The 26,926-nt window shown below is 45.2% G+C and overlaps 16 protein-coding genes across 16 annotated transcripts; 9 read left to right on the forward strand and 7 right to left on the reverse strand.

The window, feature by feature from the left end:
- Positions 1-813: 813 nt before the first annotated feature.
- Positions 814-1,611, forward strand: BGW36DRAFT_393333 (putative short-chain dehydrogenase; the record flags this gene model as incomplete). The annotated part of the gene is made up of 1 exon (XM_046217797.1): positions 814-1,611. One exon carries the CDS (start codon positions 814-816, stop codon positions 1,609-1,611), a length of 798 nt encoding a protein of 265 aa, XP_046078456.1.
- On the reverse strand, positions 1,427-3,499 carry BGW36DRAFT_368249 (TPR domain protein). The gene has a single exon (XM_046214966.1). The coding sequence runs from the start codon at positions 3,446-3,448 to the stop codon at positions 1,748-1,750; it is 1,701 nt and encodes a 566-aa protein (XP_046078457.1). The 5' UTR covers positions 3,449-3,499; the 3' UTR covers positions 1,427-1,747.
- A 293-nt stretch (positions 3,500-3,792) lies between these two features.
- On the reverse strand, positions 3,793-4,501 carry BGW36DRAFT_259157 (uncharacterized protein; the record flags this gene model as incomplete). Its single annotated transcript, XM_046210056.1, has 3 exons — positions 3,793-3,984; positions 4,039-4,315; positions 4,377-4,501. Coding segments are annotated over 3 exons (594 nt in total), but the record flags the coding sequence as incomplete, so codon positions are not given.
- Positions 4,502-5,370: 869 nt separating this feature from the next.
- On the reverse strand, positions 5,371-7,817 carry BGW36DRAFT_457217 (fungal-specific transcription factor domain-containing protein). Its single transcript, XM_046221957.1, has 7 exons — positions 7,621-7,817; positions 7,451-7,572; positions 7,059-7,387; positions 6,924-7,004; positions 6,250-6,875; positions 6,012-6,194; positions 5,371-5,960 (listed from the first exon to the last, which is right to left on the reverse strand). Exons 1-7 carry the CDS (start codon positions 7,806-7,808, stop codon positions 5,450-5,452), a joined length of 2,040 nt encoding a protein of 679 aa, XP_046078459.1. The 5' UTR covers positions 7,809-7,817; the 3' UTR covers positions 5,371-5,449.
- A 357-nt stretch (positions 7,818-8,174) lies between these two features.
- BGW36DRAFT_284817 (major facilitator superfamily domain-containing protein) lies at positions 8,175-9,747 on the forward strand (the record flags this gene model as incomplete). The annotated part of the gene is made up of 3 exons (XM_046210267.1): positions 8,175-8,251; positions 8,303-9,396; positions 9,461-9,747. 3 exons carry the CDS (start codon positions 8,175-8,177, stop codon positions 9,745-9,747), a joined length of 1,458 nt encoding a protein of 485 aa, XP_046078460.1.
- Positions 9,748-10,291: 544 nt separating this feature from the next.
- Positions 10,292-11,602, forward strand: BGW36DRAFT_18591 (uncharacterized protein). The gene is made up of 2 exons (XM_046209753.1): positions 10,292-10,731; positions 10,809-11,602. Exons 1-2 carry the CDS (start codon positions 10,414-10,416, stop codon positions 11,436-11,438), a joined length of 948 nt encoding a protein of 315 aa, XP_046078461.1. The 5' UTR covers positions 10,292-10,413; the 3' UTR covers positions 11,439-11,602.
- Positions 11,554-13,173, forward strand: BGW36DRAFT_18778 (uncharacterized protein). The gene is made up of 3 exons (XM_046209763.1): positions 11,554-12,193; positions 12,248-12,297; positions 12,349-13,173. The coding sequence occupies exons 1-3, from the start codon at positions 11,879-11,881 to the stop codon at positions 12,989-12,991; spliced, it is 1,008 nt and encodes a 335-aa protein (XP_046078462.1). The 5' UTR covers positions 11,554-11,878; the 3' UTR covers positions 12,992-13,173.
- A 182-nt stretch (positions 13,174-13,355) lies between these two features.
- BGW36DRAFT_393338 (Alpha/Beta hydrolase protein) lies at positions 13,356-14,455 on the forward strand (the record flags this gene model as incomplete). The annotated part of the gene is made up of 3 exons (XM_046217798.1): positions 13,356-13,946; positions 13,996-14,311; positions 14,367-14,455. 3 exons carry the CDS (start codon positions 13,356-13,358, stop codon positions 14,453-14,455), a joined length of 996 nt encoding a protein of 331 aa, XP_046078463.1.
- A 336-nt stretch (positions 14,456-14,791) lies between these two features.
- Positions 14,792-16,056, forward strand: BGW36DRAFT_368258 (ribosomal S30/ubiquitin fusion). The gene is made up of 4 exons (XM_046214967.1): positions 14,792-14,901; positions 15,311-15,373; positions 15,428-15,514; positions 15,566-16,056. The coding sequence occupies exons 1-4, from the start codon at positions 14,887-14,889 to the stop codon at positions 15,587-15,589; spliced, it is 189 nt and encodes a 62-aa protein (XP_046078464.1). The 5' UTR covers positions 14,792-14,886; the 3' UTR covers positions 15,590-16,056.
- A 484-nt stretch (positions 16,057-16,540) lies between these two features.
- Positions 16,541-17,315, reverse strand: BGW36DRAFT_354237 (uncharacterized protein; the record flags this gene model as incomplete). Its single annotated transcript, XM_046213503.1, has 2 exons — positions 16,541-17,077; positions 17,100-17,315. The coding sequence occupies 2 exons, from the start codon at positions 17,313-17,315 to the stop codon at positions 16,541-16,543; spliced, it is 753 nt and encodes a 250-aa protein (XP_046078465.1).
- A 1,046-nt stretch (positions 17,316-18,361) lies between these two features.
- Positions 18,362-19,528, reverse strand: BGW36DRAFT_393339 (uncharacterized protein; the record flags this gene model as incomplete). Its single annotated transcript, XM_046217799.1, has 2 exons — positions 18,362-19,210; positions 19,289-19,528. The coding sequence occupies 2 exons, from the start codon at positions 19,526-19,528 to the stop codon at positions 18,362-18,364; spliced, it is 1,089 nt and encodes a 362-aa protein (XP_046078466.1).
- Positions 19,529-20,434: 906 nt separating this feature from the next.
- On the forward strand, positions 20,435-22,520 carry BGW36DRAFT_368263 (cytochrome P450 CYP3/CYP5/CYP6/CYP9). The gene is made up of 5 exons (XM_046214969.1): positions 20,435-20,520; positions 20,586-20,912; positions 20,979-21,438; positions 21,493-22,030; positions 22,101-22,520. Exons 1-5 carry the CDS (start codon positions 20,473-20,475, stop codon positions 22,255-22,257), a joined length of 1,530 nt encoding a protein of 509 aa, XP_046078467.1. The 5' UTR covers positions 20,435-20,472; the 3' UTR covers positions 22,258-22,520.
- A 105-nt stretch (positions 22,521-22,625) lies between these two features.
- On the forward strand, positions 22,626-24,061 carry BGW36DRAFT_18810 (CVNH domain-containing protein). The gene is made up of 2 exons (XM_046209766.1): positions 22,626-22,879; positions 22,913-24,061. Exons 1-2 carry the CDS (start codon positions 22,852-22,854, stop codon positions 24,001-24,003), a joined length of 1,119 nt encoding a protein of 372 aa, XP_046078468.1. The 5' UTR covers positions 22,626-22,851; the 3' UTR covers positions 24,004-24,061.
- Positions 24,062-24,569, reverse strand: BGW36DRAFT_18811 (uncharacterized protein). Its single transcript, XM_046209767.1, has one exon. It carries the CDS (start codon positions 24,450-24,452, stop codon positions 24,120-24,122), a length of 333 nt encoding a protein of 110 aa, XP_046078469.1. The 5' UTR covers positions 24,453-24,569; the 3' UTR covers positions 24,062-24,119.
- BGW36DRAFT_435893 (uncharacterized protein) lies at positions 24,570-25,774 on the reverse strand. The gene has a single exon (XM_046221434.1). It carries the CDS (start codon positions 25,560-25,562, stop codon positions 24,687-24,689), a length of 876 nt encoding a protein of 291 aa, XP_046078470.1. The 5' UTR covers positions 25,563-25,774; the 3' UTR covers positions 24,570-24,686.
- Positions 25,775-25,953: 179 nt separating this feature from the next.
- On the forward strand, positions 25,954-26,898 carry BGW36DRAFT_435895 (uncharacterized protein; the record flags this gene model as incomplete). Its single annotated transcript, XM_046221435.1, has 2 exons — positions 25,954-26,121; positions 26,188-26,898. The coding sequence occupies 2 exons, from the start codon at positions 25,957-25,959 to the stop codon at positions 26,896-26,898; spliced, it is 876 nt and encodes a 291-aa protein (XP_046078471.1).
- Positions 26,899-26,926: the final 28 nt, after the last annotated feature.

Here is a 26,926-nt window from a genome sequence, read left to right on the forward strand (position 1 = left end):
TGAAGATACTTGTATGCACCTACCAGTGGCCGTACGGAGGTTGGTGGTAAGTCTCTCCGATCTTCGCTGTCTTTGGTGGTTTCCGTGGCGGCCTATGACGGAGGCAGTGTGGTCCCTGAGCACGTCGTCAAGCTCATGTCGGTAACCAGGGCAATTGAACTGAAGTCTGACACACTGTCGACATGCAGGACGCTCTCGTCCACACTATGACCTATTAGTGGCGAACGAGTTAAGTAGTTCCGAGGAAGGGAAGTAAAAAGCCTTGCCTTGACGTGACGATCTTTGCATCGCTGGCAGCCCCTTGCGGGACCCCGGTGAACCATGGCTTAAGTATGAAGCAGCCTCGGATATTTCTACCTTGAGAAAGAGTTGCGATATACTTTGGCCACATATATGAATTTTATAGATAATGAAAATAAGACATGAGTCCAGTAGTACCGATAGATGACAAATCCAATCCCCCAACATGACCTCAGAACTCTATCTCAAAAGTTACTATATTAGGACTAGCCTGATCCGCTCTCCATCTAGACGAGCCAATCAGCGTAAGTCTCTTAAAAATAGAAGAAGACATTCCTTTGTGATATGATCCTGCACGGTCTGTCTCTTCATGGGGTGATAATGGTGATAATCAGGATCGACTCGTATTTCTCTAATACAATCTCTCAAAAATTACTAGATCCGGCATGGTTCGCTCCTTGGGACGGCTGTATCTGGCACGGAGAACATAGGTATAAATAGAGGTTCAAGTTCTCATTACGATATGTGTATTGGTATCATCTTCATTCTAATTATCATATATATCGAGCGAAAATGTCTCAACGCAAGTTCCTAAACAAACTACAAGATAAACTTGTCCTCGTATTCGGAGGTACCTCCGGAATAGGGTACGCGGTTGCTGAGGCCGTGCTCGAACATGGAGCAAAGCTCATCATATCCGGATCAAACCCGGACAAGCTGGACAGAACCGTTAATCGTCTGCGAAAGTCTTACCCAGATGTCAAAGACGGTCAAATTGTGACTCTAGTCAATGACTTGACTCAAATCGACATTCTAGAAAATAGACTGCGGGAACAGTTTCACGATGTCGTGTCAGAAAACGGAGGGCAAAAGATCGACCACATCGTCTATACTGCTGGCGACTCTTTGAACGTTGGCAACGGGATTTCTGACGCGGATATCAAATATATCAATTCTGTGATGACTGTTAGAGCCTATGCGCCTATCTTTATTGCCAAGGTCATTGCAACGTCGGACTTTGTCAGTAAATCGGCTGCAACCTCTTTCACGATTACTTCTGGGACCGCTCACATACGTCCGCGCAAGGCCTGGCCGGTTGTATCCATGCTGTCAGGTGCCTGTCAAGGTCTAGTTAAGGGATTAGCATACGATCTAGCACCAATCCGCGTCAATGTCGTCAACCCAGGCTTGTTCCAAACAGAGTTGGCCAGTAAATGGCCTGCTTCAGCCCTCGAAAAGGCGAAAGGAGATACGTTGACGAAGAAGATAGGACAGGCAGAAGATATTGCAGAGGCATACTTGTATTTCATGAAGGATGCCTCAGTAGATGGAATTTCAATTGTCTCTGATAATGGCAAGGTTTTATTCTAGCGCATGTTTGAACGCTCGAATGTGGCATTCACAGAGAGATCGAGTTCTTTACCTACATTAGATAACCACGGATGCTTTACTAAGAAATTCAGATTCTATAATTGCGTGATAACTTCCATGGTGAAAGAACAATGGATTAATGGCATCTATCCAGCCGACAGAAGCAGGATGATTTGATAGGCACATCGGCGACTGCGACGGCCAAATCAAGTGATCTCTTAAGTAGAGAGGCTTCATTTCCTCTGCCCAATGTAATCAAACATTCATATAGTCCATGCAAAGACCATACATTATTTGGATGCTGCATCGCTCTCGGTAATACCCCACTAATTCCGAGATCAGCCTCATAGACTTCTAAGGCTTCTTGAACACGGCCCTGCTCGAGCAACAAAGCCCCATATGCATGTCGGGGCGGTTGCATCCACCCCCATGGCTCATCATATGGGAGACCGTCGTCTAATGCAATCGCTTTTTTGAGATTGCTGAAACCTTGCTCTATATTGCCACTGCGATAGTCGATTTCACCCGCTAGCATAGCTTGGCCGATGGCCAGAATGTCAGTACAAGTATTGTTAAAGATAGTGCGCGAAGATGGTACACGTTTGGATGCCGTTGTAAAAAGGTCTTGTTGTATGTGTGCATCGGCTGTTTTTCCAAGAATAGCATTTGCGATTCCTTTGCCGTAGTGTATCATAGCGGTGGTGAAGCAGTAAAGGTCTTGATATTCCGGTACTTCCAAAGCAAGAATATCCTCCCACTGGCCAAATCGAATCAAGACATGTACTCGCATACCCAGAAACCCTTCCAACCAATCCGCCATCGGGGGAGAGTCAACCCTCAGTAACTCTTCAGGAATACAAGTCTCTATCTTGGCAACGGTCTCCAGTGCGATTCCTGATATGCCAGCAAGCATGGCCGCATACAGTCGGAAATGATAATTGTGGGCTCGATACAAGGTATAAAAATTCAAGGGACCTGCAATGGATACATATTTTTCATCCGCATGAATGGCTTGCGTGTTAGACATAATGGCTTGACGATACTCGCCACACAAAACATCCAAGTGAGAAGGCATGTGATTCAAATGGCCAGCATCAGGTACCAATCCGCGAAGATTATCTGATACTCGGAGTGCAGATTCCGGAGTACCGGACATTTCCATGAGATGGATATACATATGAAGCACTCCTGGGTGTTTCGGCCCGTCCGGTTGAGAGAGTGCATTTTTCTCGAGGACTTCTTTTATTTCGATGGTATTTGCACCAGGAGCAGGTTCTCCTGTTTTCAGATTCCATAAATTCCAGGGAGTAATATTCATGAGCGCGTCTGCAAAGAGCGCGGCAATGTCCAGATCATTTGGGTATTCATGGCAAACTGTTCTCATCGCGTTCGCATACTCCACATTCCAGATCGAGTGATCATGACCAGGATTCTGAGAGGGATAGCGAAATTGAATCGCTTTAATAAGCGCTTGCTCAACCAGCATGATATTGGTGTCGTTATTGGTCATGTTGATGGCTTTGTTATTTATAATTTCCGACGCCCGCTGCACAGCCGTATACGCTTCACTCAGGCAGTTCTGCAATTCACGCCCCTCGAAGCTTTCCCATGGCTTATTATAATTGGGACCGAGGGCATAAGCTAATCCCCAATATGCAAGCACGCATTCTTGGTCACTGGCGATGGCACGTCGAAAGCAATTCACCGCTTCTTCATGGTTGAATGCATACGTCCAGTTAAGGCCTCGATTGAACCATTGCTGCGCGGCAGGAGAACTTGTTATGATGACACGGTGATATGTACCGAGATCGAAAGGATATTCGGTACCCTTATCCATGGCGTCCTTTTGATGAGAAACAACAGCTTTTCAGTGGACTTTATAGTTGAGTAAGAGATGGAAAGCCAAAACTAGAATAGCTTTCCATCCAAAGTCTTCACAGTCAATGTGGGGCGCAACGGGCCCCGCGTCGCAGTCTAATGAGCTAGACAAATTTTCATGACACATTTACAATCATCACTGGGGTGGAATTAATCTATTCAAGGTTATAAAATGACAAGTATATGCATTACAACAATAAGTTCAAAACTTATTCTTGAATAAAATAGGGGAAGCAAAATCATTTAGACCAGAGGATGGCTGTTAGCCTTCGATCCTCGTTCCATAGCAGCTTTCAACGACACTGTACGCAGACCAGCGACGACATAAATAATTACAGCAAAAAGCTGAGGAAGAACATTCATAATCACATCTGCTGCAACATTAGACGAGAATGACGAAGAGCCGATGGAGTTGCCGGACCCAAAGAGACTGATGGAACCATAGATTGCACGTAACAGAATGAAAGGGAGAGAGAAGAAAACGGCATTGAGGAGCTGTCATCAATCAGTTTTCATATTCCAACTCATTCAGGTTTAGAGAACACCCACGATTGTTCCATCGCAGAAGACATTGCTGTCAATTTCATGGTATAAAGCTGGACGTCGAAATGAAAACAGAGTGCCTGTAGAGACTAAGCCCCATCCGATAAAGACAATGGCAAACCCAGCTTTCAGAAGGGCCCAGTCGGAGTCTGATGGGTCTGTGCCGAGTAAAGAAGAGATACCGACAGCGATCAAAGCCAAGCCGGCGGTGACGAGAACGTGAATTTGAAGAACTGCGAGCCACTCGATTTTCTCGCTACGGATAGACCCCCGGACAGACCGACTACATTATCCGATAAGTCAACAGTTAGAATCACAAAAAGGGTTTGGAGTCTAGGACTTACGCTTGATGTAGGAACCCAAGAGCGGCAAGAATAAGTGGCGAGAGGCCAATGTTGTCGACAATGACAGACCCAGAAGACGGTGTGGCTTGTATATCTGCGTGTAACTTAAGAGCGGAAGCCACGATTCTGATTATGCAGAACGCGACAGCATAAAACCAGCCTAGGATACCACGCTTTCCGTGGCGGATGAGCAGGTACTGGCACAGGAAAAATAGAGGAATATAAAACACCAGCTGAAAGATATCGAGACTCTTGTCGGTATGTGTGGGAATCATTTTGATTTCTCTTTCTAAACACACGGTTGTTTTTGACTCTCTGGGTAAGGCAAAAGAAAGGATGTACTCAGGAAGAGGAGGTCGATAGAAGTATAACTAAGACTATGAAGATGAGATTGCTAGCGGATGGGCAAACACTTAGCTATATACATGAGTAAACATCCTACCAATTCCAAAAAAAGTGTTGCCTCCGCGTTTAGAGGATTCTAAACGAAAACGAAATTCAACCATCCCCAACTAGAAGGGTTTTACATTTTAAGTAACTCAGCCCCAGTCATCGCCGGATGTCTAGCGAATAGAAATGAGATAGTGGAGATTGTGTGAAGGAAAAAGGTTCGCAAGAACCACAAGATGATATAAAACACTAAGCTCTTCATTCTATTAATTCTAGCGGGTGCTGGAACGAGGAACGAGATAGGCTCAGCTAGCAGCTGGACGCAGATCCTTAATCCAGAACGGGAAGAAGTACGAGATGGCCCTTCAAGTTAACCGACGAAGCTAACGTGGCTGCACGGCTCGAAGTGAATACTGAGAACGGTTTAGCATTCCTCGTGGCTGCAAGGCTCGAAGTGAATGCTGAGAACGGCTTAGCATTGCTGCTTAGAATCAAGGTTGGGCAATGGGGGCCAAGCCGTTTCTGCGCGGGAACGAGGAACGAGGCACGGCTGTGAGGAGCGAGGCTGCCGTAACTCACGAATAGCCAATGTGGGCCGACTCGGCGTTAAACTGGAAATGTGCTTTGTGGGGCTATCGACTAAAATAGACAAATTTGATTAAAAATAAATATTAATATTTATTCTATGACATATCGTAGAACAAATTCATGGGAGCTGGTCCAATAATTTCAGTATTTGGGTAGCCTATAAAATACGCGTCCGCGTGGCTTTCGGAAAGTGAGAATCCCGGGCTGAGAAGCTGATCAATGCTGCTAAAGTATGGTGACACGTCGCCGTTGCTGTTTGACAACAATTCTTCACCGATAACAACAGAGTCTGAGTGGCCTTGGTTGAGAACCGGAAAGACCGACATACTCGTATTGGGGGTGAATTCGTTTCGGTTGGCGAAACTACTGTCTGAATTGGACGGTAGCTTGGTTCTTATACTGCTCGAGTCTCTGCGACTGTTGAGGATGTTCTGCGCGCGACCGAATAACCTAAACATTACTCCCGCGCTCCAATATGTCTCGCGAAGACTATCGAGAATCAGCATACAGAGTTGGAGCTTGTTGTGGCCGAGATTGGCTTGCAGCCGGTTGCCCAATTTACAATCAAAGAGATGAATTTGCATGGCTGGGATCAAGGATGTAATGCTAGCAAGTTATCAGCATATATAATATTGGCAGCTGCCGGTAACTGCATACATCATAGGCTTTATAAATGTGACAGCATCCAAGTCGATTATCTTCTCCAGAATGCTGTTGGTTCTTGAGGCTGCAGTTCGAGCACGCCGTTGCGCTGTCGTCTGCCAGGTTGCAGATGAGTCGGTAGGGAATGACGCAGGGGCATTTAAGATATACGGCCGATAGAGTACTGTAACGCTCGCTCTTGGGAAATAAGTATCAAGAATACTAGAAGAAGGGGGTACAGTCAGAAGCTCACTGGTAGAATAGCTCGAGGTGATATTTATGAAGAAGCAGAATGTCCGTCAAGTCATACAAAGACGAACTTTCGCTTGGCTCAAACTCGAACAGCTCAATAGCCAGTTGATCAATGTCCTCAGCTTTAGGCTTAGGAGAGTTTAGCCGATAATGCATACGCAAAACACGTCCCATTGCGATGCTTATCTTAACGAGTTGAACCCACATTCCAGCCAATTGAATTATATCAGTCGGTATAAATATCCCGTGAGCACCCGAAGATAAGTTTTGAAGCTCATGGAGGACATCGTTGTCAATCGGAATACTCAAATCGCAGTCTTCATCGTGAATGCGCATCGGTCGTCCTTTAGCTAGTGACAACCACCGATCACGAACGACACATGTCCACCAAATACGACGAATGAGTCTTTGTCGTAATTCCGATAATACATCCTGGCTTTTTTCACGGTGTCTATATTGCACATGCGGCGATCTGTGAATTCCAATCCCTTGGGCGAGGGTGATAGCGATGCCAACCCAGTACCACGCCCCGGTGTGGTCATGTGAGTCTGTATACCAGAAGCTCATCAGGAGGACTGATTGAATCAAAATCAGTTTATCGGTTCCGCGATCAAGGTCATAGAAGCACTATCTAGGAATAAGTATCACTTTATTTTGCAGTTCTTGTACACTTACCTTTGCTCTAGTATACATGGCCTTTTTCATAGCTTTTCTCGACGAGAAGCCTGCTCGCTGCAATATATCAAGACTCGCGAACTATCTCCCAAATCAAAATCCAAAATTTTGCAAGAACTATAGACAGGGACTCACATTTGTCGCTGCGAGAAGCATACTCCACCACAATAATGGATTAATATTCCCACTTCCATTTTCCACGTATTCATTTAAGAACCCAGGTGCGTCGATAACTGGCATGGACGAATGCACATGATGAAAATAACAGCGAATCAATTCATCGCAGACCTCAGGTAATAATACTTTATAGCCCCCTTCGTGCCGTATGTAATCCACTTCATGAGGTTTGAGAGTATTAGTACTGGCATTAATCGTGTTACGGGTGACAATTTCAAGTGATTCCTCCTGAGGGACACTTGGATGGCAGAGTTCGTAAACAGATTGCCTTGGACCACGTGTATCGCCTGTGATATATTAATATTATAGACTTGCGTATTGATTAATCTTTTGGTTCCTTATACGCGTACCTATATAGGAACATGCGCTATCATCAGGTAAAATGCCTTCTGTATCTGGCACTTGATCAGCGATCTCATCCGTTGCCCTTCTATCACTTGTGACTTCTTTCACAACTCGGGACACCCGCGGCCTACTCCTAATCAGCCCAATCGCTATGGATAAATTTATTATATCTTACTTGTGCTTCTTTCGAGGCAGAACTTCACACACAGCCGCCTCGTGCTCACAATTTGAGCAGGGAGGACCTGTTTGAGTCACATCGCAGCGTACTTTGCGCCGGTTGCATGTCTTACATGCTACACGAGAGCGCCGAGATATCTTTTTGCCGTGGTGGTCATAGGTGCTCATCATCGCGCTTTTTTGCATTTGGTAGTATGCGAAATGCAAAGAAGGATGAAATTGCCGCGGTAGAATCGGGAAGATAATACCTGGCACTTGAATCGCGCCCCCACATCTCGGGCCATTCGGCACACTCCTCCAATTTTCCCGCAGAAGAATCCGGGGAAGACATCACACGTTGAGGTAGTGCGTGGGCCTCGCGATTTCGAAATGATGGCCTGGGCCAATTTGGCCTATAAAATGCTCACAATACCGACTGTTATTCTTGGATCGTGGTATTACAGTTCCAGTTGGAAATGTACATGACTTCCGTGTTTTTAATCTAACAACATGGACGGCTCTATTAGCAGCCCTATGAAGCTCGGTCTGGAAGAAGTAGAGAGAGCTGAGGATATGAGCAACGATAAACCAGACAATGCAGTCTTCTCACTGGCTGAGGAGAGACGGTTAGTCCGCAAATTGGATATTTGGTGCGATCGTTTACCTTGATTTCCTCTAGACTATTCCTCTGACTTCTTCAGGATTGTTCCTCTAATGATGGTCACTTATACTCTGCAGTGCTACGACAAAGGCATCATGAGCGCCGCGACGCAGTTCAACTTTAATGCCGATCTCGGCTTGACTACCATCGTTGGGTACGAGACCAATGGAACGCCGATTACGAACAATCAAAAGTATTCGAATGCTTCAATGATTTTCTATGTTGGATACTTAGTCGGTACCTATCCTATGGTATACCTATCTCAGCACTACCGGACGTCGCATGTTATATCACTAGCGACCATGCTCTGGGGTGCAGTCGTTATGTCAACAGCTGTTTGTTTCAATTACGCCGGTATCATGGTCAATCGCTTCATGCTCGGTCTTCTCGAATCGGCTGTTGCTCCCACCTTTACCGTTTTGGTGACATTCTGGTGGACACGTGAGGAACAAGCCTTAAGAACAGGTCTATGGTACTGCTGTGTCGGTGTTGCCACCACCATCTCTCCCTTGATCAATTACGGACTAGGCCAAATACACGGCTCACTTGATTCATGGAAACCAATGTTTCTGTTACTTGGCGCCGTGACCACTATGTGGTCTGTTGTTTTGTTTTTTGCTCTCCCAGACAGCCCTCTTACCACAAAAGGGCTAACTGAATCGGAACGCAAAATAGCAATCCAGCGACTACAACAAAACCAGGCAGGCACAATCAGTCATGTCTTTAATAGAGTTCAATTATTCGAAGCATTCCGGGACTATAAGATGTATAGCTGCGCCCTTATCATTCTCTTAACAGGCGTTCCATCTGGTGCCTTAGGAACGTTCGGAACCATCGTTATCAACAGCTTCGGATTCAGCCATTTTGACTCTCTTGCCTTAACTTGTCCAATCGGTGCTATCACTGCATTTTCAATCTTGCTAGTTGGTTATATAACCCGCAAATTAAACGGTACTCGTTATTTATGCATTGTCATATGCGCTCTCATCTCGATTGCAGGGACTTTGATCTGCTGGTTTGGGCCTCGAAATAACCGTGGGCTTCTCTTCGCAGGCATCCTCCTCACCGCAGTTCAGGTCGCCGCCGGAGGATTGGCAGTTTCTTTGGCTGCTTCCAACATAGCCGGCCATACGAGTTAGTAGACATCTTCATTTTCATACAGACTTCTTCGTCGGTATATAATGCTAAACGTTCACAGAGAAAGCAACGACAAGTGCATCCACCTTCGTCGGCTATTGCATTGGTAATATTATTGGACCACTGATTTTCGGTGCTTCTCCCGGGCCTTTGTATCGTGCTGGGTTTATCGGTAGTTTCGTATGTTTGTGTGGTGTTGTGGTCATAGGCTCTGGGACTTATCTACTCTTACGCAGAGAAAATGCAAAGAGGAACGGTGAATTAATCCGAGTGGGAGGCACTCAACAAGACTCAATTGAAGAGAACTTGACAGATATGCAAAATAAGGAATTTCGGTATATGTTATAGGCTATCCGTTAGAAGAGGAGAAGCCACAGTGACGCATATAATTTACCTTCAAACTTCTATATGCTTTTCAGTCCTGTTTCTATTCTGCTCGCACCCCTTATCTCATTGTTCATCTGGCTCAAAATTCATGATAGAGCGCTATCGCTCTACTATAATTGCCCAGAATAAGTAGACCATAATGAAATTTTGATACATATGTATCAATTCCTACCAGGTAGAGAGAACATCAAAATTGATATGCAATATTGAATGAATAGTTGAAATGAAGAACCTTGATCTTTTTATCAAATTTAGATGTCAAATTTTTTATTTTGTTTTTCAGAACATGGAATTTGAATGTACACAAGACTCGGAAGTTGGTATTACCACAAGATCCGTCATGTTCTCAAAAAAAATCCCAACTACTGAGCAAATACCATTACTTTTGAGGCTTACATTAAAAATCATGTTATCAATTGAAGGCTGCTAAGATTTGACGTAAATGCCATCTGACGTAACCGGTAAATTCGGTATCTCGGCAAATTCGGCAATTATCCCTTCCGATTGTCAAAGCTAGCCCAATTAATTTACAATTTATATCCTGACACAACACATGAGACCATCATATCACTATTAACTGGCAGACAACTGTCTGCAGGACTTCTAGGGCACATTTCAGAGTCGAACATGGCTTCATTCAAGGTTTCTATCGCCCTATTTGCAGGGCTTTTGGGACTAGGTGCTACCTCTTCAGCTACCCCAACGAGTTCAGATGTCAACAATCAACTTCCACCGGGCGTGTCGAATGTCACAATCATCAGCGGTGGATTGAACCGCAGCTATCTTCTTTTCATACCACCATTGTACAAACCAGACACTCCCACCGGCGCCATTCTGTCATACCATGGGGGAAATAGGACTGCACTGGATCAATTGCAGCTCGATGAGCTGACAAATTCAGAGTTCAACACCGATTTGATTGTGGTGTATCCTCAGGGAATTGATGTAAGTTACCTTTTCAGTCGAGGACTTTATGTGAGAGAGATCCTTGTTTTTCCATGGAGCTAATACTAGATAACCAGAAAAAATGGGAAGGCGTTCCGGGAGTCAATACGAACGATACACAATTCACAACCGATATTCTTAACCAGGTCGAATCACGATACTCTATTGATTCAAAGCATATATGGGCAACAGGGAAATCCGACGGTGGTGGGTTTTGTAATCGTCTCGCTTGCGATGCTGTATTGTCGGCACGACTAGCGGCTTTTGCTCCAGTTTCAGGCGCATACTACGTCGACACTCTTCCGTGTACGCCTTCTACGGTGGAAATTCCCTGCAATGCTTCCCGTAGAAACATTCCATTTCTTGCGTTCCACGGCGGAAACGATACGACTATTCCGTACTTGGGCGGGGAGCGAAAGCATGAATGTTTACCCACTATCCCGCATTTCATCAGGCAGTGGGCTAAACGAGACGGGTTGAACAGCAGTTCTAACATCACAACCTCAATAGCCTCTAATACTGTACAATACTCCTTTGGTATTACTGGGCTAGTTCAATTGGTTTACGATTCTGTGATTGGACATGATTGGCCTAGCACAATCCCAAATGCCGACAATCAAAAGGCGGGTCATCAACCGGCGAGTTTCAATGCTACTCCTATAGTATTGGACTTTTTCCGAAACCACCAGTTGCCAGACTGTAGATAGTACGTCAGACCTAGGGTGGCCTGGGTCACTCCTCCTATCAGCTATTCTCTGGGGATGGGATAATGAATCAAGTTTTTCCTTCTTCAATACAACTACCCTTACATTTGAAAGGCTTCGGATTCCGGAGTATCGTAGTTAGGTAATCGGCTGGCGAAGACTTGTGATTCGAAAGTCTTCGGACCTCAAAGCCAGGGCTCGCGAACACTTGCCTACGAACCCATGACTGCTTCTTGACCGACTCTCTAACGGAAAGGAGCGCCTTATGCCATGTTTTAATACCAAGCCATTGCCTAGTGTATGTGGGTTTGAGCTTATGGCTCTCGGTAATTATCTCGGTTTTGCCGATGCAGCCGATGCTAGGAGCCCTTTCCAATGTTTACTTAAATTCAAAACTGTCTCCTTGTACAATTGAACTCCAAAAGCAGTAGAGGAGTTAAAAGATGGCAACTCAAACTTCGGATGGGTTGGAACCTCGCTTCTCTCTTCCATCGAGTACACCGCTCTCGAGTAAGACAGAATTGGTGATCGGCGGCCTCAAAGTCTACGTTTACGGTCTCAAGGAGATTGATGAATTGGTGGGATGTAATCAAGAGATAGCAGTCTTGTATCTCGCACACAACCGAACCCGTACATATCGTGTTATGGAAGAGTTGGCTCATGAGGTCTTGTACCGCTACCGTACACACGCGGCAAAGAGCCAAAGAGTGGGGTTGATTGCTCTGACGATGAATATGAGAAATCATGGAGACCGCGAGGTATTTATATCAATCTCGTTGCAGAGCGGCAGCATGCATTAACCTATACAGTAGGTCTTTCCCCAGGCGAATAAAACATGGAAAGACGGCAATGAGAATCATGCGTAAGTCTGCTTCCCGCTGATAACAAATTATTACTGACCATCAGGGAAAAGGATGGACCTGGTATCCATGATTTCTGGTTCGGCTCATGATTTCAAACTCGTGGTTGATTATCTCCCTTGCTATCTTCCCCAATTTACCCGCTTTTACAATATCATGGCTGGTGTTTCATTAGGCGGCCATACTGCCTGGCGCATTGCTTCATTAGCTGCCCCAGGCCAATTTCACGCATTCGCAATCATAGTTGGCAGTCCCAACTTGGCGTCTCTTTTGCTTAGTCGTTTAGGGATTGACTCAGCCGAAATAGAACTGTCACCGGCATCAACCGAGGAGCCAAGGGCCTTTAGATACGATGAACTGAAGAAACTCATGACTACGACGCAACAACGACGCTGGCCTCTCGCTCTAGCCGAAATTGTTCATCGAGATGATGGGAAAGTAGCAGAGGATTTTCCTTCAGATATACCTCTGCTGCTGTGCAATGGAATGTATGACCAATTGGTGCCCGTAAAGTACACAGCAACATGGGTGGAGGAGAGAAGGCGACTCCGAAGTGAGCAAAGCGATAAGCGACATGATAATGTCACCTTCTTTGTACAGGAGAACACAGGGCACAGCTGCACCAAGGAGATGGTTGCAATGATGGCAGTGTGGCTCGGAGATGTCCTTGTGCCGTATTCTAGGCCGATGCTATGAGCTGATTCTTTTATTCGTAAAGGTCCTGTACCTTGGACCCGGGTGCCGTAGATTTAAGGGTACAAGTCGATTTGTGTGCATTAGTTCGGATATAAAATGTGGATCTTTTAACCACCCTACCAAAAGGGGCGCAACCCTTACTTGATAAGAATTATCTTGGTTGTTTTGGTTGCATCTCCTTTCTGACATACAAAGAGAGTCACGTAACAGCCGTAAGCTGTACTGGTGCCTCAGGCAGCCCAAGTCAGGTGACTGAATACGAGAGGATGCACTTCACCTCCATGATGATTGTCAAGATCTTCTAGGAACAAGCGAGGTGTCGTGGGTGATGTGAGATTAGATTAATTCATTATCGATAGAACCAATGTTGGGCCTACGATTTATTCTCTCGTGGTTTTCGCCATTATATGACGCCCTGCTTTGCCCTTCTATTCCCCTTCGTCTCCGTTTATCACTACTAGGTTTACAGCCTTTGAATTTGCTTACATATCCTATGAAATGGATTCCCTACCTCTTCTCTCGCGAGTACTCGGTTGAATCGATCCCACTACGTCATACACCTGGGCAGTCACTTCGTGTGCTCGTGTTTGGGGCGTCCTCTCCTACAACTCGTGGGCAGAAGCGACCGTTACATCTCGACATTCACGGAGGCGGGTTTGTTGGTGGCATTCCCGAATTAGATATCCCTTTCTGCAAACAGGTAGCTAATGAGACAGGCGCCGTTGTGGTGTCAATCTCATATCGACTTGCTCCACGCCATACATTTCCAATAGCACACACTGATGCCGAAGACATAGCTGAATATATCGTCCGGCATGCTGAGAACCGCTGGGGTGCAGACCCAAAAAGGATGATGACTGTGAGCGGATTCTCAGTTGGAGGGAATCTAGCTTTGGCTGTGGCACAATTTCTTGGCCAAGAGATCGTAAAGGGATCGGTCACTTTTTATACACCAGTATGCATCCACTTGCTTCTTGCTGCAAAAATCCTAACGTGGTGACAAGGTTGATTTCCGCCTTCCGCCATGGGAGAGACCCAAACCACCAGGCTTTCCACAGAAGGACCCGCTCGCTTTCTTGGCTTCGTTGTTCGATTCATATGTAGGAGCATGTAGAATGGAAAACATCCAAAACCAGCGTCTCCATCCGACCCTAGCTACTAGAGACTCGTTGCCTAAGAACATGTTGTTTGTCATACCGAAAGTAGACATTCTCTTAGATGAGCAAACCAAATTTGTGCAAAGATTGGAAAGCGAGTCATCGAAGGGCGGTCGGGTGGAGGCAATATTCTTCGAGGGTCAAATTCACGGTTGGTTGGAACGTGAGACAATCTCTTATTCTCCTGTTATCATTGGGCATCAACTAATTCAGAACAGTTCCTTCGTTCGCTATTAACGAGGAAACACGACGAAATGCGTTTGACGCCGCCATCTCATTTATCCGCGATGTACAGCGAGAGTCTTGATGCAGGATGGGGGCCTTTTGCTTCTGTAAATTAGTGGAACATCTTCCCTCCTCACCAATAATAGAAAATGATAAATGCACATAAAGTGATTCCCTAATCGCGCATCATCTCCCAAAGCGGACGCCGCATGACAGTCTCTGACTAGGTAACGAGGAACAAAACAGTAATTATGACTCATTCAGAAATCAGGCAGCTAAGCAGCCTAGGAAAATTATTCATCGATGAGGAATGAGAGAAAATTTGGAGACTGTTGTGGCAATATCTCGGCACGGCAGTATGATGTTCCGGGGCATTAGTCATTCGCCCACAAACCCGGCTAATCGAAGCACAAATTAACTCCACAAACTGTTCCCATTCTCCCTCGCTCGCCCAGCGCACCTGTTTCATCGAGAAAGAGAGATATCTTCTGATTCCATTTTCGATCCGCCAACATGGGTAAAGTTCACGTAAGTTGATTCCCTGAATATGTTACTTTTTTGGTGCAGATGTCTGCGTGTGAGTCTCGTGCGACCGTGCGAATCTACGAGCCATCACAAATCCGATCGATCCGACAGTCACTTTCGAAAATTCTGTCGCTAGCGAAATCATGGAAATCCTCAATTAAGTTTTCCGGCAAGGCACTGGACTTCTTTTTGTTCGATAAGATGAAGTTATACGAATTTAAGAAGATGGACACAACACGGGAGAAGGCGAGACCTATCGGTGTCTGTGCTAGTAAATCTACGGGTTCATTTCATCCAGCTTTCACAGACTGTCTTTCAACCAACACGGCTCGGATTCGCGCGCGACACGAGACTATTTAACCACATCCATCACCATCAGTTGCTGCAATCAACATACTAATAGCATTCTCAGGGAAGTTTGGCTCGTGCCGGTAAGGTCAAGGCCGCCACCCCAAAGGTCGACAAGCAGGAGAAGGTATGCTGCTCAGTTCATCTATTCCATAGCACCATCTAATAATTTTATCTATAGCCCAAGCAACCCAAGGGCCGTGCTCGCAAGCGGATTATCTACACCCGCCGATTCGTTAACGTCACTCTCACCGGTGGCAAGCGCAAGGTATGATGGGACAGCCGTACAGCATAAGGAGCAAGTCGCTAACTTTATTAGATGAACCCCAACCCTGGCTCTTAAATAACCAAATTGTCAAATACCTCTACGATAAAATGAACGGCGGACATTCCTATACCCGACGTATGGACGAAAGTCGCGAATGAGCGGGAAGGCAGTCAAACCACGTGATGATTACCTTGGGAACTGGGCATTTTTCACCTTTCCTTTGTGTTTATTTTGATATCTTATGGACGGTGTTTTCTAGTTCCTCAACTATACAATGTTTTTTGTAGGTTTCTTGCCATGTGATTATTCAGACATCGGTGAAGGCTAGCGGAAACTGAATCATAGAGGTGAATAAATTACATATTCAACCTCTCCAATATGCTTTTCTGGTAGTAAATTATTTTGGGGGATTTAAATGTCGTCATGCATAGTGAGTCACTAGTATTAAGCATTTAAATGAGTCATGGTGACTCGAATATTGTTGCTAGGGAGTAGTTATATACCAGTTGACCTCCATTCTCGGTTTCCCACAATTTCCCACAAGCTTTAGCAAACCACTTAATACTTTGTCATAATGCAATATAAGTTGACTCCATGCTCAAAATGATGGCAGCTCTTATCATATTGCCAAATTTCAGTCAATGCATTAACCTCATGTATCTACAACAGCAGAATATCCGTTTCGGTATGTCTAACATTCGCAATCTCTGACTCAAAATTATCCTAATCGAATAGGGCCTAGATCTGTCGTATGAAAGGAGCGCCGAGACCGTTCAATGTTACCACCGCTTTCAAGCCAAACACCACATTGACCCGACCCAAACGTGGAGACTAGACTCGCCAGAGGGATGCTTACATGATCCTTATCGTCGTTGAAGTACACATCGACTCTATTCTGTTACGGATCAGCGTCCTGCAAATCGCAGTACGTGAATCCGCTTGAACTAGTGGTGGAAACCTGGAAGTATTAGCTGACCGCCAGCCAAAAGCTGCTGGGAAGGTCCCAAGTTGCATTACAACTATCAACTAGGCCGAGCTGTCTGTTGGGGATAAGGAGAATGTCTGATAGGTAGTTGTTGGGGTGGAAGAACGGCTGGATGTTGCATTTGAGGCACCTTTGGAAGTCGTCAGTGCCACTGGACTGGTGACGTTGATATGAAAACGAGACGGATTGGCCCCAAGCGCATTTATCTCCTGCGATGTGTCCATCGGAACGGTAGAGGGAGTTGAGGCCTTCTTCGCGGCATCCTTGCCATTGATGAGCAACATGGCATTGTCGATATCTGGTACATCTTGGCCGATATAAACACTGATAGTGCGTCCAGGAATAAGACCACGCTCATAAAGCTGATTGATGAAACTGGCATGGTATCCAGATCTTATTTCAACTAACGTGCTTCCAAGCAAGTCACATGGTCGATTAAGACCTAAGAAGCCGGCCTGAGGTGCCGGCAAAACAAAGCTTGCGTAAAACGTGTCGAGAGTAGCGACTTGGAAATTAGGCACCCCCTTTGTTGACTTGTTTGATGCCAATTCAAAGCTAACAGTGTCATTTATGTAGACCTAAGGCCGTGATCCATCACACCGTCGTCGTAGTCGTTTGAAATCCACTTTGCTGTCGACAAGGTTGAATTCTCGTAATACCGAGAGTGCATGAGTTATTCGGCTGGGGACGGCCATTCGAACGTGGTGTTCCAAAGCCGATCGTGTAGGAACTAGTATTAGCCAGCGAATGGCTCGTCTTTGGTGGTGTGCCTTCGGAGATCGCAGCACCATATGGTGCTTGATTCTTGATTCGCATTAGAGGGATTGGATGAATGGATGACCCCGTGGCGGAGCCACACAAGACCGAGAGAATTATGCAGGATAATGCCCTGCCAGCTATGTTGTGTGGATCTGCGTTCAAATACTAGCATTGACTGATTGCTGTGCCGTAACAGAGATCTTGCAACAAACGAAACTTATATCCTTCCCGATTAAGGCTCCACCTATCGTCGAAGTATAGGTAATAATTAATCTAGATAATAAAAATATATACTCATACCAACCGAATTGATATATTCTTATCCTCGAAAAGGTCTACCTTGAATTGGCTTCTGACACATTGCTTGTTAGTCCTGAGGATCCGCGATTAGCTAAGTTACAAAGTTACAATTTTGTTCACAAAAAAGAAGCTTCTTCGTCTATCATCAACACGCTAATACAAGAAGGGTATTTTTTCACGGTCCCCTCTTCAAATGTTAAGTATTCATCATGACAAATAATGTCAATGAAGCCGTTGATGAATCAGTCATTCAGTGATTTTATTAATGTGAGTTGCTAGGTTGAAGTTGTTGAAATGGTATACCTCCAATTACTACATCCATTTGACTAAACAATAAGAAGAAGAGTATTTTCTGCCGTGTTTGCTTAACAGGTGACCCTCTAATGTGCTCGCCAGTCATGAAGCAGTGTGAATAGTACCTTAAGTAATAATTAACGAAAATCTTCTCAGTCAAGATTGGTTGAACGAGGGCTATTTTTGGTTATAGAATTATTGAAATCCATCTTATAACCTAAGTGTGCATTTGGGAACTTCATCATTACATGTACATTGACTTGAATGTTGCTACAGCCTATTGGATCTTGGATAAGAAAGAAATTGATTGGTTGTGATGGTTTTTCACCGACAGATTATCAGTAAGAGATGTAGCTTAAAACTTTTGTTTAGACCAAATAACACCTTCCCATAACCACCATGAAAATTCCACATTGGCTATATGCATGTCCCTGTAACAGTTCGTTACCGAAAATGTCGCACATTTAGCCACGAGAGATACATGGGGGGGAATCCTTCAGTGAGGTAGATCAAAACGCCGCCGCCAGCTTGGCCAGCCCTTCAGCCTTCTCAGCTGCCTCCTTTCTCTCCATCTCTAGAAGACAGATCGCGGTATCAGCGACAGCTTCGAGCAAACCGCGATATCTGAAGCCCAGGATGCGTTCAGCTTTAGACCCGTCGACATCGTAGACAGTCTCCAGGCCACCCATTTCGGGCTGTCTCATGGGAAGTCTATGGCGTAACTCGGGAAATTGTACATGGAGAATATCGCAAAGCATTTGGACGGTGGCGCGACCGCTGGCAAGAAAAAAGCGCTCATCAGCTGCGTGAGCTACCTGGTATGCTTTGAGTGCGGCAATAGCCACATCGCGCACGTCAACAAACGGGTAAAAATTATCAGGACCAGAGGTCTGCCCAAATGATCCATGCATGAGATTATGAATAATCCGAACGCCTGATCCAAGGTCGCTATTGCAAGACAGAGAAGGAGTCGGGATAGTCAGAGGTCCCCAGGCGACTGGAACGCAGAGGCTCACGAGGTCAAACATCGGCTTTTCCTTTCTCATGTAATTCCAAGCAGTTTTCTCAGATAGCTTCCTGCTGGCGAATTGAGCCTGAGCCATGATTCGTGTTCCAGTTGCAACTTGGTACGTGTCTGGGTTCCAGTCGCTCTCGTTGTACATGTGTTCTGGCCATAGGCCCTTTTCGACGTTGATCATGGCTGCGAAGGAGGACATGATAATCACGCGAGTAACAGTCGGCCCATGCCGGTGCACTGACTGAAGCAAGTGATATATGCTGTCGATGGCGGGTATCACGATTCGTTTCTCGAATTCGACAGTGTTGAATGGGAAGGCTGGAAATGCAGTGTGTATGACCTGTTGATCTGTATTAGAGCCTTCACTTGACGACCTTGACGACGCTTTGCAAATTCAGACCAGGAAGATGAGACATACCCCGTGAACATTTTTGACAGCGACATCAAAGGCACCTTCTTTGATGATATCTAGAATGTGCACAAAACTCACACGACTGTCGTCATATCCAGGATGAGCATCACGAACAGTTCTTGCCTCCAGGTCAGTCTTCACTGCTACACGAACATTGTATCCAGCTTCCAAGAAGATGCGTAGAATATGAGAGGGAAGATAGGCTGAAGCACTAGTAATAAGGATTGTTTTGTTGGTATTCTCCATTTTTGCTGTTGCCTTTGGATGACATATGAAATTTGCGTGGGAAAGGATACCACTGAACATCTCAGTTTGAGATAGGGAGGTTGGTGTGGGGTAAATATGCTGCTTCTTTGGATAGAGAAGGTATGAGCTTTAAGGAGGCTGTTTCCTTTGTTGCTGTGGCTGTTTGAATGTAAAAAATAAGAGAGATCAGGGGTACCCAATGTTTTCCCGTTTAGGAAGGTTTATATTGGCTAGCTATTGCTATATTACTCCCAACCATCACCACTGTAGAAGAAATCGATAGAGACAGATTAATGCATACTTATTAGTATTGATTCTATCAAGCAGAAGATATTTGAGTATAATCAGCTATAGTCTTGGAGAATAGCATGAAGGAACCTTGGAGTCGTCAAAGCTCTAAACTAAACAAACTAGTGATATTAATGCAATATTGAGACTAGAGCAATACTGACAAAGTTAATCGGAAATAGAAGCTGTCAATTAAACCAGAAACAATTAAGTACAAATTGGTTTTTGTTTATTAATTTTAAATTATTTACAGAGATAACAATCGAAAGGAAACTGAAATGGTTAAGGAAGGAAATATTAGCAAATGACTGACGAATCATCTGTCCAACATCTGAGTCCTCACGCCATGTCACAACACTAATGTTGTATCACATAGATTGATTATCCATCATTGGCTGATTTCAATGAGTGTATGTAGCTACTGTTTTCTAACCAACAATTTTATAGTTAAAAGGGATTACATGTGATGACTTGCATTGTGCAGCACTAGGTGCAGCTTTGGCCTCCAAATGCCATTTTTCGTAATATTATGAGAGCGGGGGGGATCGTACCCTCTTGTCAATTACCCATGCATAAATAAGAATTCATGATTTCCCTCACACTATTTTCGCTACATAATTTCTCAGTTGGGCGAAAGGTGAAAAAAAGAAAAAATTATGGCGTTGGGTTTTATTGCTGACGTAGACAGCATCACGATCGGAAAAGTGAGTCTTCTAACTTAAAGAATCGGTGGTACCAAATCTATAGTAACACAACTATACATGTACAGGCAATCGTTTCACTTATACTTGGAGGATGCCTTGTAAGGCTGTTTTACAACCTCCACTTGCACCCGCTTCGCCACTATCCTGGACCGTTACTTGCAAGGGCTACAAGTGCATACTCTTTATATCTCAATACACTGGGAATTCAACACACGAAGGAAAAAGAATGGCATGATAAATACGGTGATGTAGTTCGGTGTGCACCAAATTATTTGTCATATAGTTCTAGCCAGGCGTGGAAAGAAATCCACGGCTATAGAACAAGTCTACAAGGGAGCTTTGACAAAGATTCTGCCTTTTTTCTAACGAATCCCAAAGGAGTTCGTCATATAGTGAGCCCAAGAAATATCCCCATAATTTCAAGGCCGAAGAAAAAGAGGACTAATAAGCAACAATAGGTAGCAGCAAACGGCGCAGAACATCGTCGACTTCGTCGCCTTCTGGCCCCAGCTTTTTCTGATAAAGCACTGCAGGCACAAGAACCCATTATACAGAGTTACGTGGATCACCTTATTCAGCAGCTCCGGATACAACCAGATACTAGAGAAGGCATCGTAAACATTGTTAAATGGTTTAACTTCACTACCTTCGATATTATCGGAGATTTGTCCTTCGGTGAGCCGTTTGGACTGCTAAATAGCGGAGAGTGGCATCGATATGTCACCACAATATTTGGTAGTGTTAAAGTCTTCACTTATCTTCGCTTCATATTGGAGGTTTTTTTCACGCCCCTGAAGGAGTTATTTCTAGTATTATTTGTCCCCAAACGGTTGATCGATGACCTGAAGTATCAGACGAGTTTGGCAGAAGAAAAGTTAAAGAAGAGGATGGAGTCAGATATGAAGAGAGAGGATTTTGGTATTCAGTTTTATATTAATGTCAAAATGAAAAGCACTATACTGACTAATATAGTTCACTATATCCTCAAAGGATCCCAAGAACAAGCAGGTGAAGATGGTCTTACCTTCCAAGAGATGGTTTCCCAGGCACAGGTTTTGCTTCTCGCAGGCAGTGAAACCACAGCAACCTCGTTGTCTGGCATGACATATTATCTCTTAAAAACTCCCACAGCCTTGGAAAAGCTGACGACCGAAATCCGATCCGCATTCACCGTTGAATCAGATATTACCATTCTCAAAGCTAGCCAACTGCCATACCTGCAAGCGGTTCTAAATGAGTCCCTACGCATGTATCCACCGGCTCCGAATTCGTTTCCACGTGTTGCACCTTATCCCGGTGAAATGATATGTGGAAGATACGTACCTGGAGGAATATCGGTAGGCATGCACCACTACTCCAGCTACAGGTCTAGAAAAAACTTTGTCGAACCTAACTCTTTCATCCCTGAACGATGGATCATGGATGAAACGAGAGACCCGAAATTTGATGCAGATAACCACGAAGCTTATCATCCGTTCTCGACTGGTACGCGCAACTGTTTGGGCAGGAGGTGAGTTTCCTTGCCTTTGATTTTTATCCGATTCCATTTGCGGTCTATATTAATATGTGTGAATCCACAGCATTGCCTGGGCAGAGCTGCGCTTGATAGTATGTAAGCTTTTCTACAACTTCGACCTCGCGCTCCAGCCAGACAGTGAGAAATGGATTGACCAGCCGACCTTCGGGCTGTGGGAGAAGGGGCCATTGAATGTTAGGATCAAGCCGATTCGCAGATGAAATGGGGCAAGGAACTTCTTGACATAATTTGATTTCCTCTCTCTTTTTCGTTCTTTTTGTGTCAATCTGCCTCGTCACTAAATCAACACCTGGGATGTGGACTCTTTATCTGGGAAAGCCTCACTGGTGGTTCCGCTGTAAATAGCCTAGCTTGAGTATTCAGAGTGCGAATCAGGAAGGCCACCATCCCTAAGTCGAGTATACTAACCGTAGCAAGGTGTCTGTTTAAAGCCATATTTGGTAGCGTCTCAACTGCGACTCGCTGCCGCTGAGATGGAGACATCTTTGTTATCAGCGAACCGCAGGCGGTAATCACGAGCTGCGCCATCCAGCCCCGCGGTCGTAGCGTGTGGCAGTGCAGTTGCCCACCACAGCCACGACTGCGTGTTGGAACCAACAAGTCTTTTTCTTTCTTTCTTTCTTTCTTTCTTTCTTTCTTTCTTTCTGTCTACAGAGTTGGTTGGCAAAGTTCATTAGAAGCAAGGCAGCGTCATCCGATATCGTACGACTATAAGGGCAGGAACCTGTTCGGTGGTCGTCTAGCACACGTCTTCATTTTCCAAAGCAACCCCGCTAATTGACGGAGCCTCGACGATGTCAGCACAAGAATATTTTGGCGGTGGTGGAGGAGGAGGAGGAGGAGGAGGAGGAGGAGGAGGAGGAGGGGCATATGGCCAGAGCAACGAGGAAAAGCTGCAATACAATCGACAAAGTAGCAATCAATCTCCATGGTCGCCGCCTCCATCAATTAACACTCCCAGCTCGAGTGCTTATGAAGGCTCCTATCCACCGTCAGAGCATCATTACGACAGTAACAATTACCAACAGCAGCCGTCTACTCAAAGTCCTTACAACAGTCCACGGCCGGCCTGGGGGCCACCAAATGTGAATCGCCCATATGAGACTCAGCCCTATCCCAATTACCAGAACCCTGCTCAGTCCTCATACCCCCCATATCAGGAACCGCGTCCAAACACCCAGCCGGGTTCGTACGGACCCCCGCAGCCTCATTCTCCTTATTACCAGCCTGAAGAAGGATATGCGCAACAGCCCCCACACCAGCAATCTCAGCCGCCTCCATATAATTCAGAATTCCCTCCATCTGACCCTGCGGCAGCGGCGCCAGAGCAAAAGGGTGTCCTCGGTGCTTTGGCGGGGGGTGCTACGGGTGCATACGCCGGTCACCAGGTCCATCATGGCTTTCTTGGAGCTATAGGTGGCGCTCTAACCGGATCTGTCGCCGAGGATGCGATAAAGAAACACAAGAAAAAGAAAGAAAAGAAGGAGAAGAAATGGAAAAATGGACGGAGAGATTCCTCATCTTCTTCCTCATCGTCATCGTCTGATGATGATCATCACCACCATCACCATCACCATCATCACGAAACTCCACCTGTACCCATAAGGCAGACTCATGACCAGAACCTCCGTGGTAACTTCTCCGTCTCATCGAATGAGGTTCGGCTTGAAGGGAACTATGAGCTGGTAGCATATTGCCGCACAGTTTCAGGTCATCCAAACCGGTCATCTATTTCTCTAAATAACGTGTTGACCAACACTTTTGGGAGATTTAACTGGGCTCGGGGAGGTAACTTCGGCGCATCGGCGAGACACGTAAGGTTGGTCGATGGAGGAAGAGTGCTCGAGGCAGAGTTGGGGAATGGACATGGAGGTTGGGACAAGTCATGGATAAGGCTGGACGAGAGGATTTCAAATGAAAATGGCAATTTGGTATTTCTGGACTAGAATTTGAACCTATGGATAGTATTTCTGCTCCTGCGTCTTGTGACACGTTAACCGAGGCCGGGAGATTCTTTCATACCTATCTTCATGTTTCCTTGCCCACTGCGCGGAACTCCCGCCTAATTTGAATAACCCATCCACAAAACTGCCTTTTTCCAAATAGTGTACTTGTGGTAATCGGACCCATCGGCAGTACCAAAGGCGATAATAGCAGGATGTAGCATTAGATATATCTCCTGTCCATCCAGAGCTGCTTCGTCTTGATCCAGTTGAATTTGATGCGAGGAATGCGCTTCCATAAATTGATTTTGATGGTGAAATTCCTTAACACGCAGGTTGTCCAGCCTTGCAACACGTACATCAAATCTTTGTGTGCCAAGATAGTACGAAAGTTGACCGGCTTCATGGAATAATTGAAAAAGACTTTGCCGCATCTCCTGATCTTGCTCCATGCCAATCAGGCAGGATCCCCATGATTCCAAAAATGCACTGGCGAGCTTCGAACAAGCGTGTTTAATAGCTGTCCGCGTTCTTTCGCCAATTCTGCTGATGAGTTCTTTCTTCTCAAAATCTTGGGTGTTGGACCGCGGGCAAAGAAGTCTCAAAGTGTGAGCTCGCCATTTGTTAGCTTCTGACTCGTCATCTGCTCTTGTCAAAACTTGTGGCTCAATTAAAAATAGGAAGCCCTACTCACATGAAAATGCGTCAAAATAAGTGCCGACTAACTCTTTACTTAGCATTCCTTCATTTGCTGTTTGATTGGTCAGTGTGTTGACATCTACTTGCATTCTGCTATCGAAGAAATAGAACGGGTTTTCAATGGTCATTCGGAAAAGATAATCTGTGAGGCATGCCTGTAGCACCATTCCCGTAGATTTCAGCCCCATCTCGTTAAATGAATTAGCATCTTTGCCCACTGGTATTAGACGTCCGAGAACCTTCCGGACGGCCTCTGTGTCTGCTACTTCATGAAGTGCCAATTTGACAGAGTATTGTTTGCACCACTGCTGGATATGTTTTCCAAATTGATCAAGACGGCGTATGGTTTTCTCGGTGTCAGATTCCCATGTTGCATGGTCCAGGAGGCTGTACGCCTTTTGCTGAGCTTCTTGAAGAAGAGCCTCTTGTTCGTTACGCTCCTTGTGTTCATCTACAAGCTGTGTCTGCAGTCTCTGTATACGGAAATGTAATAGCAAATTCTGATTTATAGACGCAGCGAGATCTCTTTGGGCACGATCGAGTTGCTCGCGTAGCCAAGCAGCCTCTCTCTCAAACCCGACTTTGGTCCTTGGAGTGAGATCGACTTGTATTGCCTGCATGGGACTTTCGGGAGAGGAAGTTGTTAATCGGCCATTGCTTTCGTTTGCTTCATTAATGATCGTCTGCAGAGAATGATCTACTTCCGGTGATAAAGACACAATTGAGTAGCTGTCTGAGGTCGAATTGGATGCATCATCAGTCATGGAGTAGCCGTATTGATAGTCGATAGGTTGTTCGTCTTGCTGGTCAGACACGCTAGAGATCATTTTAACGTTCTCAGTGTTCGGACTTCCTGGCTTCATATCTTGAAAGATTCTCCTGGTAGTTATTGTTGTCAAAGCGATTAGTGAGATAATTAGAAGAAGTAATCGTATAAGAGCTGGCTATCTTCGAGGGTTATTGAGGGCATCTCAACCAAGTGCAAACGGACGACAAAGGCCAAATCGATGGGTTTGGAGAGACCTACCATGCCTACCCACACCCACCCACCTTCCGCTGGACACCGACACCAGCCGTGGCAACTGGCCGTTTGCTTCTCACTTCAAATTTTGTCCTTTTCATCTAAACCTCACGATAGCCCGAAGCTCTGTCTGATCTACCTTCTTTTATCGACTTAATCTCGAATACCCTAGTCCAACTTGATTTCAATTGAGTCAAGCTTCTCATTATGGAACAGTCTACAAAGTTCCATTCACTATGGCGTTTTCATCGACTTCCCGTAATATGATGAGCGATATACTAGCAAAAGAAGAATGCACAGACCTGGAAATTGTTTGTCAAGACCAGACATTCAAGGCGCATCGAGTCATCGTCTGTTCACAATCCCCCTTTTTCGGGGTAGCAGTTGTTGAACGTTCACAGGTAAGCTTAGCCGCCTCACAATCAACGTATCGCTAGCTGATCTTTGTTTTTATATTATTATTCTAGAATGTCATTAAGTTTGGTGGTCCTCCCAGTGCTATTAAGCGCGTGCTGTCGTATCTATATACTGGAGACTACGATTTGGACGAGCAAACTCCAATAGGCTCTGATTATAACGAAACTGCCTCTATTGCTCAACTGGATCAACCAATCCAGATGAGCGAAACCATAGAATATCCTCCTGTGAATACGAAGGGCAACGGTACATGCAAGCATTTTCGTGTTTACCATGCAGCCCATCTTCTTGGCATAGAGTCTCTTACAAATATTTCGCGAGGACGCTTCATAGGATGGATGGCTGAAAATTGGGCATGTATGACATTTGCATATGCTCTCTTTGACGCTCTTCGCCATATGCTTTTGGGGGACTCCAGAATTCATGACGACTTGGTAGGGGATAGTGGCAGCCGGGATCGATACCCTTGTTCAGAACAAGGTCTTCCTGGATGCCCTCAAAACATTCAGAGATTTTCAGTGCCAAGTGATGATGAAATCCTTTCATACAAAGACCGTGTTGATATGAAGCTCATGATTGTGAAAGAAGAGATTGAAAAACTTGTTGAAAGTATGGAGGGTGGGAAGTTTCGGAGGAGTCTCTCTGCAATGTCGCGCTGCCAGAGCCGTGCTGCGAGTTTCATCATCCCTTTAAGGATGCAGTCTGTCCTAGATGCGGGTAGCAGAATTGATTCGTTTCTCAGGCATATGTTACGAAGTTGAGAAGGTAGAAATTCAATCAAAGACAAAA

The sequence above is a fragment of the Talaromyces proteolyticus genome, assembly GCF_021365285.1.
Source record: "Talaromyces proteolyticus strain PMI_201 chromosome Unknown BGW36scaffold_1, whole genome shotgun sequence".
NCBI lineage: Eukaryota > Fungi > Ascomycota > Eurotiomycetes > Eurotiales > Trichocomaceae > Talaromyces > Talaromyces proteolyticus.

Coding starts and splice junctions, on each gene's coding strand:
- BGW36DRAFT_368249 (XM_046214966.1), bottom strand. CDS start 3,448: ATGGATAAGGGTACCGAATATCCTTTCGATCTCGGTACATATCACCGT.
- BGW36DRAFT_457217 (XM_046221957.1), bottom strand. CDS start 7,808: ATGCAAAAAAGCGCGATGATGAGCACCTATGACCACCACGGCAAAAAG. Junction 7,005..7,058: donor TGCTTCTCGCAGCGACAAAT/GTGAGTCCCTGT, acceptor TTTGGGAGATAG/TTCGCGAGTCTTGATATATT. Junction 5,961..6,011: donor ACATTTATAAAGCCTATGAT/GTATGCAGTTAC, acceptor ATAACTTGCTAG/CATTACATCCTTGATCCCAG.
- BGW36DRAFT_18591 (XM_046209753.1), top strand. CDS start 10,414: ATGGCTTCATTCAAGGTTTCTATCGCCCTATTTGCAGGGCTTTTGGGA. Junction 10,732..10,808: donor TGTATCCTCAGGGAATTGAT/GTAAGTTACCTT, acceptor CTAGATAACCAG/AAAAAATGGGAAGGCGTTCC.
- BGW36DRAFT_18778 (XM_046209763.1), top strand. CDS start 11,879: ATGGCAACTCAAACTTCGGATGGGTTGGAACCTCGCTTCTCTCTTCCA. Junction 12,194..12,247: donor GAAATCATGGAGACCGCGAG/GTATTTATATCA, acceptor CCTATACAGTAG/GTCTTTCCCCAGGCGAATAA. Junction 12,298..12,348: donor GACGGCAATGAGAATCATGC/GTAAGTCTGCTT, acceptor ATCAGGGAAAAG/GATGGACCTGGTATCCATGA.
- BGW36DRAFT_368258 (XM_046214967.1), top strand. Junction 15,374..15,427: donor AGGTCGACAAGCAGGAGAAG/GTATGCTGCTCA, acceptor TTTTATCTATAG/CCCAAGCAACCCAAGGGCCG. Junction 15,515..15,565: donor TCACCGGTGGCAAGCGCAAG/GTATGATGGGAC, acceptor TAACTTTATTAG/ATGAACCCCAACCCTGGCTC.
- BGW36DRAFT_368263 (XM_046214969.1), top strand. CDS start 20,473: ATGGCGTTGGGTTTTATTGCTGACGTAGACAGCATCACGATCGGAAAA. Junction 20,521..20,585: donor ACAGCATCACGATCGGAAAA/GTGAGTCTTCTA, acceptor ATACATGTACAG/GCAATCGTTTCACTTATACT. Junction 20,913..20,978: donor CCAAAGGAGTTCGTCATATA/GTGAGCCCAAGA, acceptor AAGCAACAATAG/GTAGCAGCAAACGGCGCAGA.
- BGW36DRAFT_18810 (XM_046209766.1), top strand. CDS start 22,852: ATGTCAGCACAAGAATATTTTGGCGGTG. Junction 22,880..22,912: donor ACAAGAATATTTTGGCGGTG/GTGGAGGAGGAG, acceptor GAGGAGGAGGAG/GAGGAGGAGGGGCATATGGC.
- BGW36DRAFT_18811 (XM_046209767.1), bottom strand. CDS start 24,452: ATGGAGCAAGATCAGGAGATGCGGCAAAGTCTTTTTCAATTATTCCAT.
- BGW36DRAFT_435893 (XM_046221434.1), bottom strand. CDS start 25,562: ATGAAGCCAGGAAGTCCGAACACTGAGAACGTTAAAATGATCTCTAGC.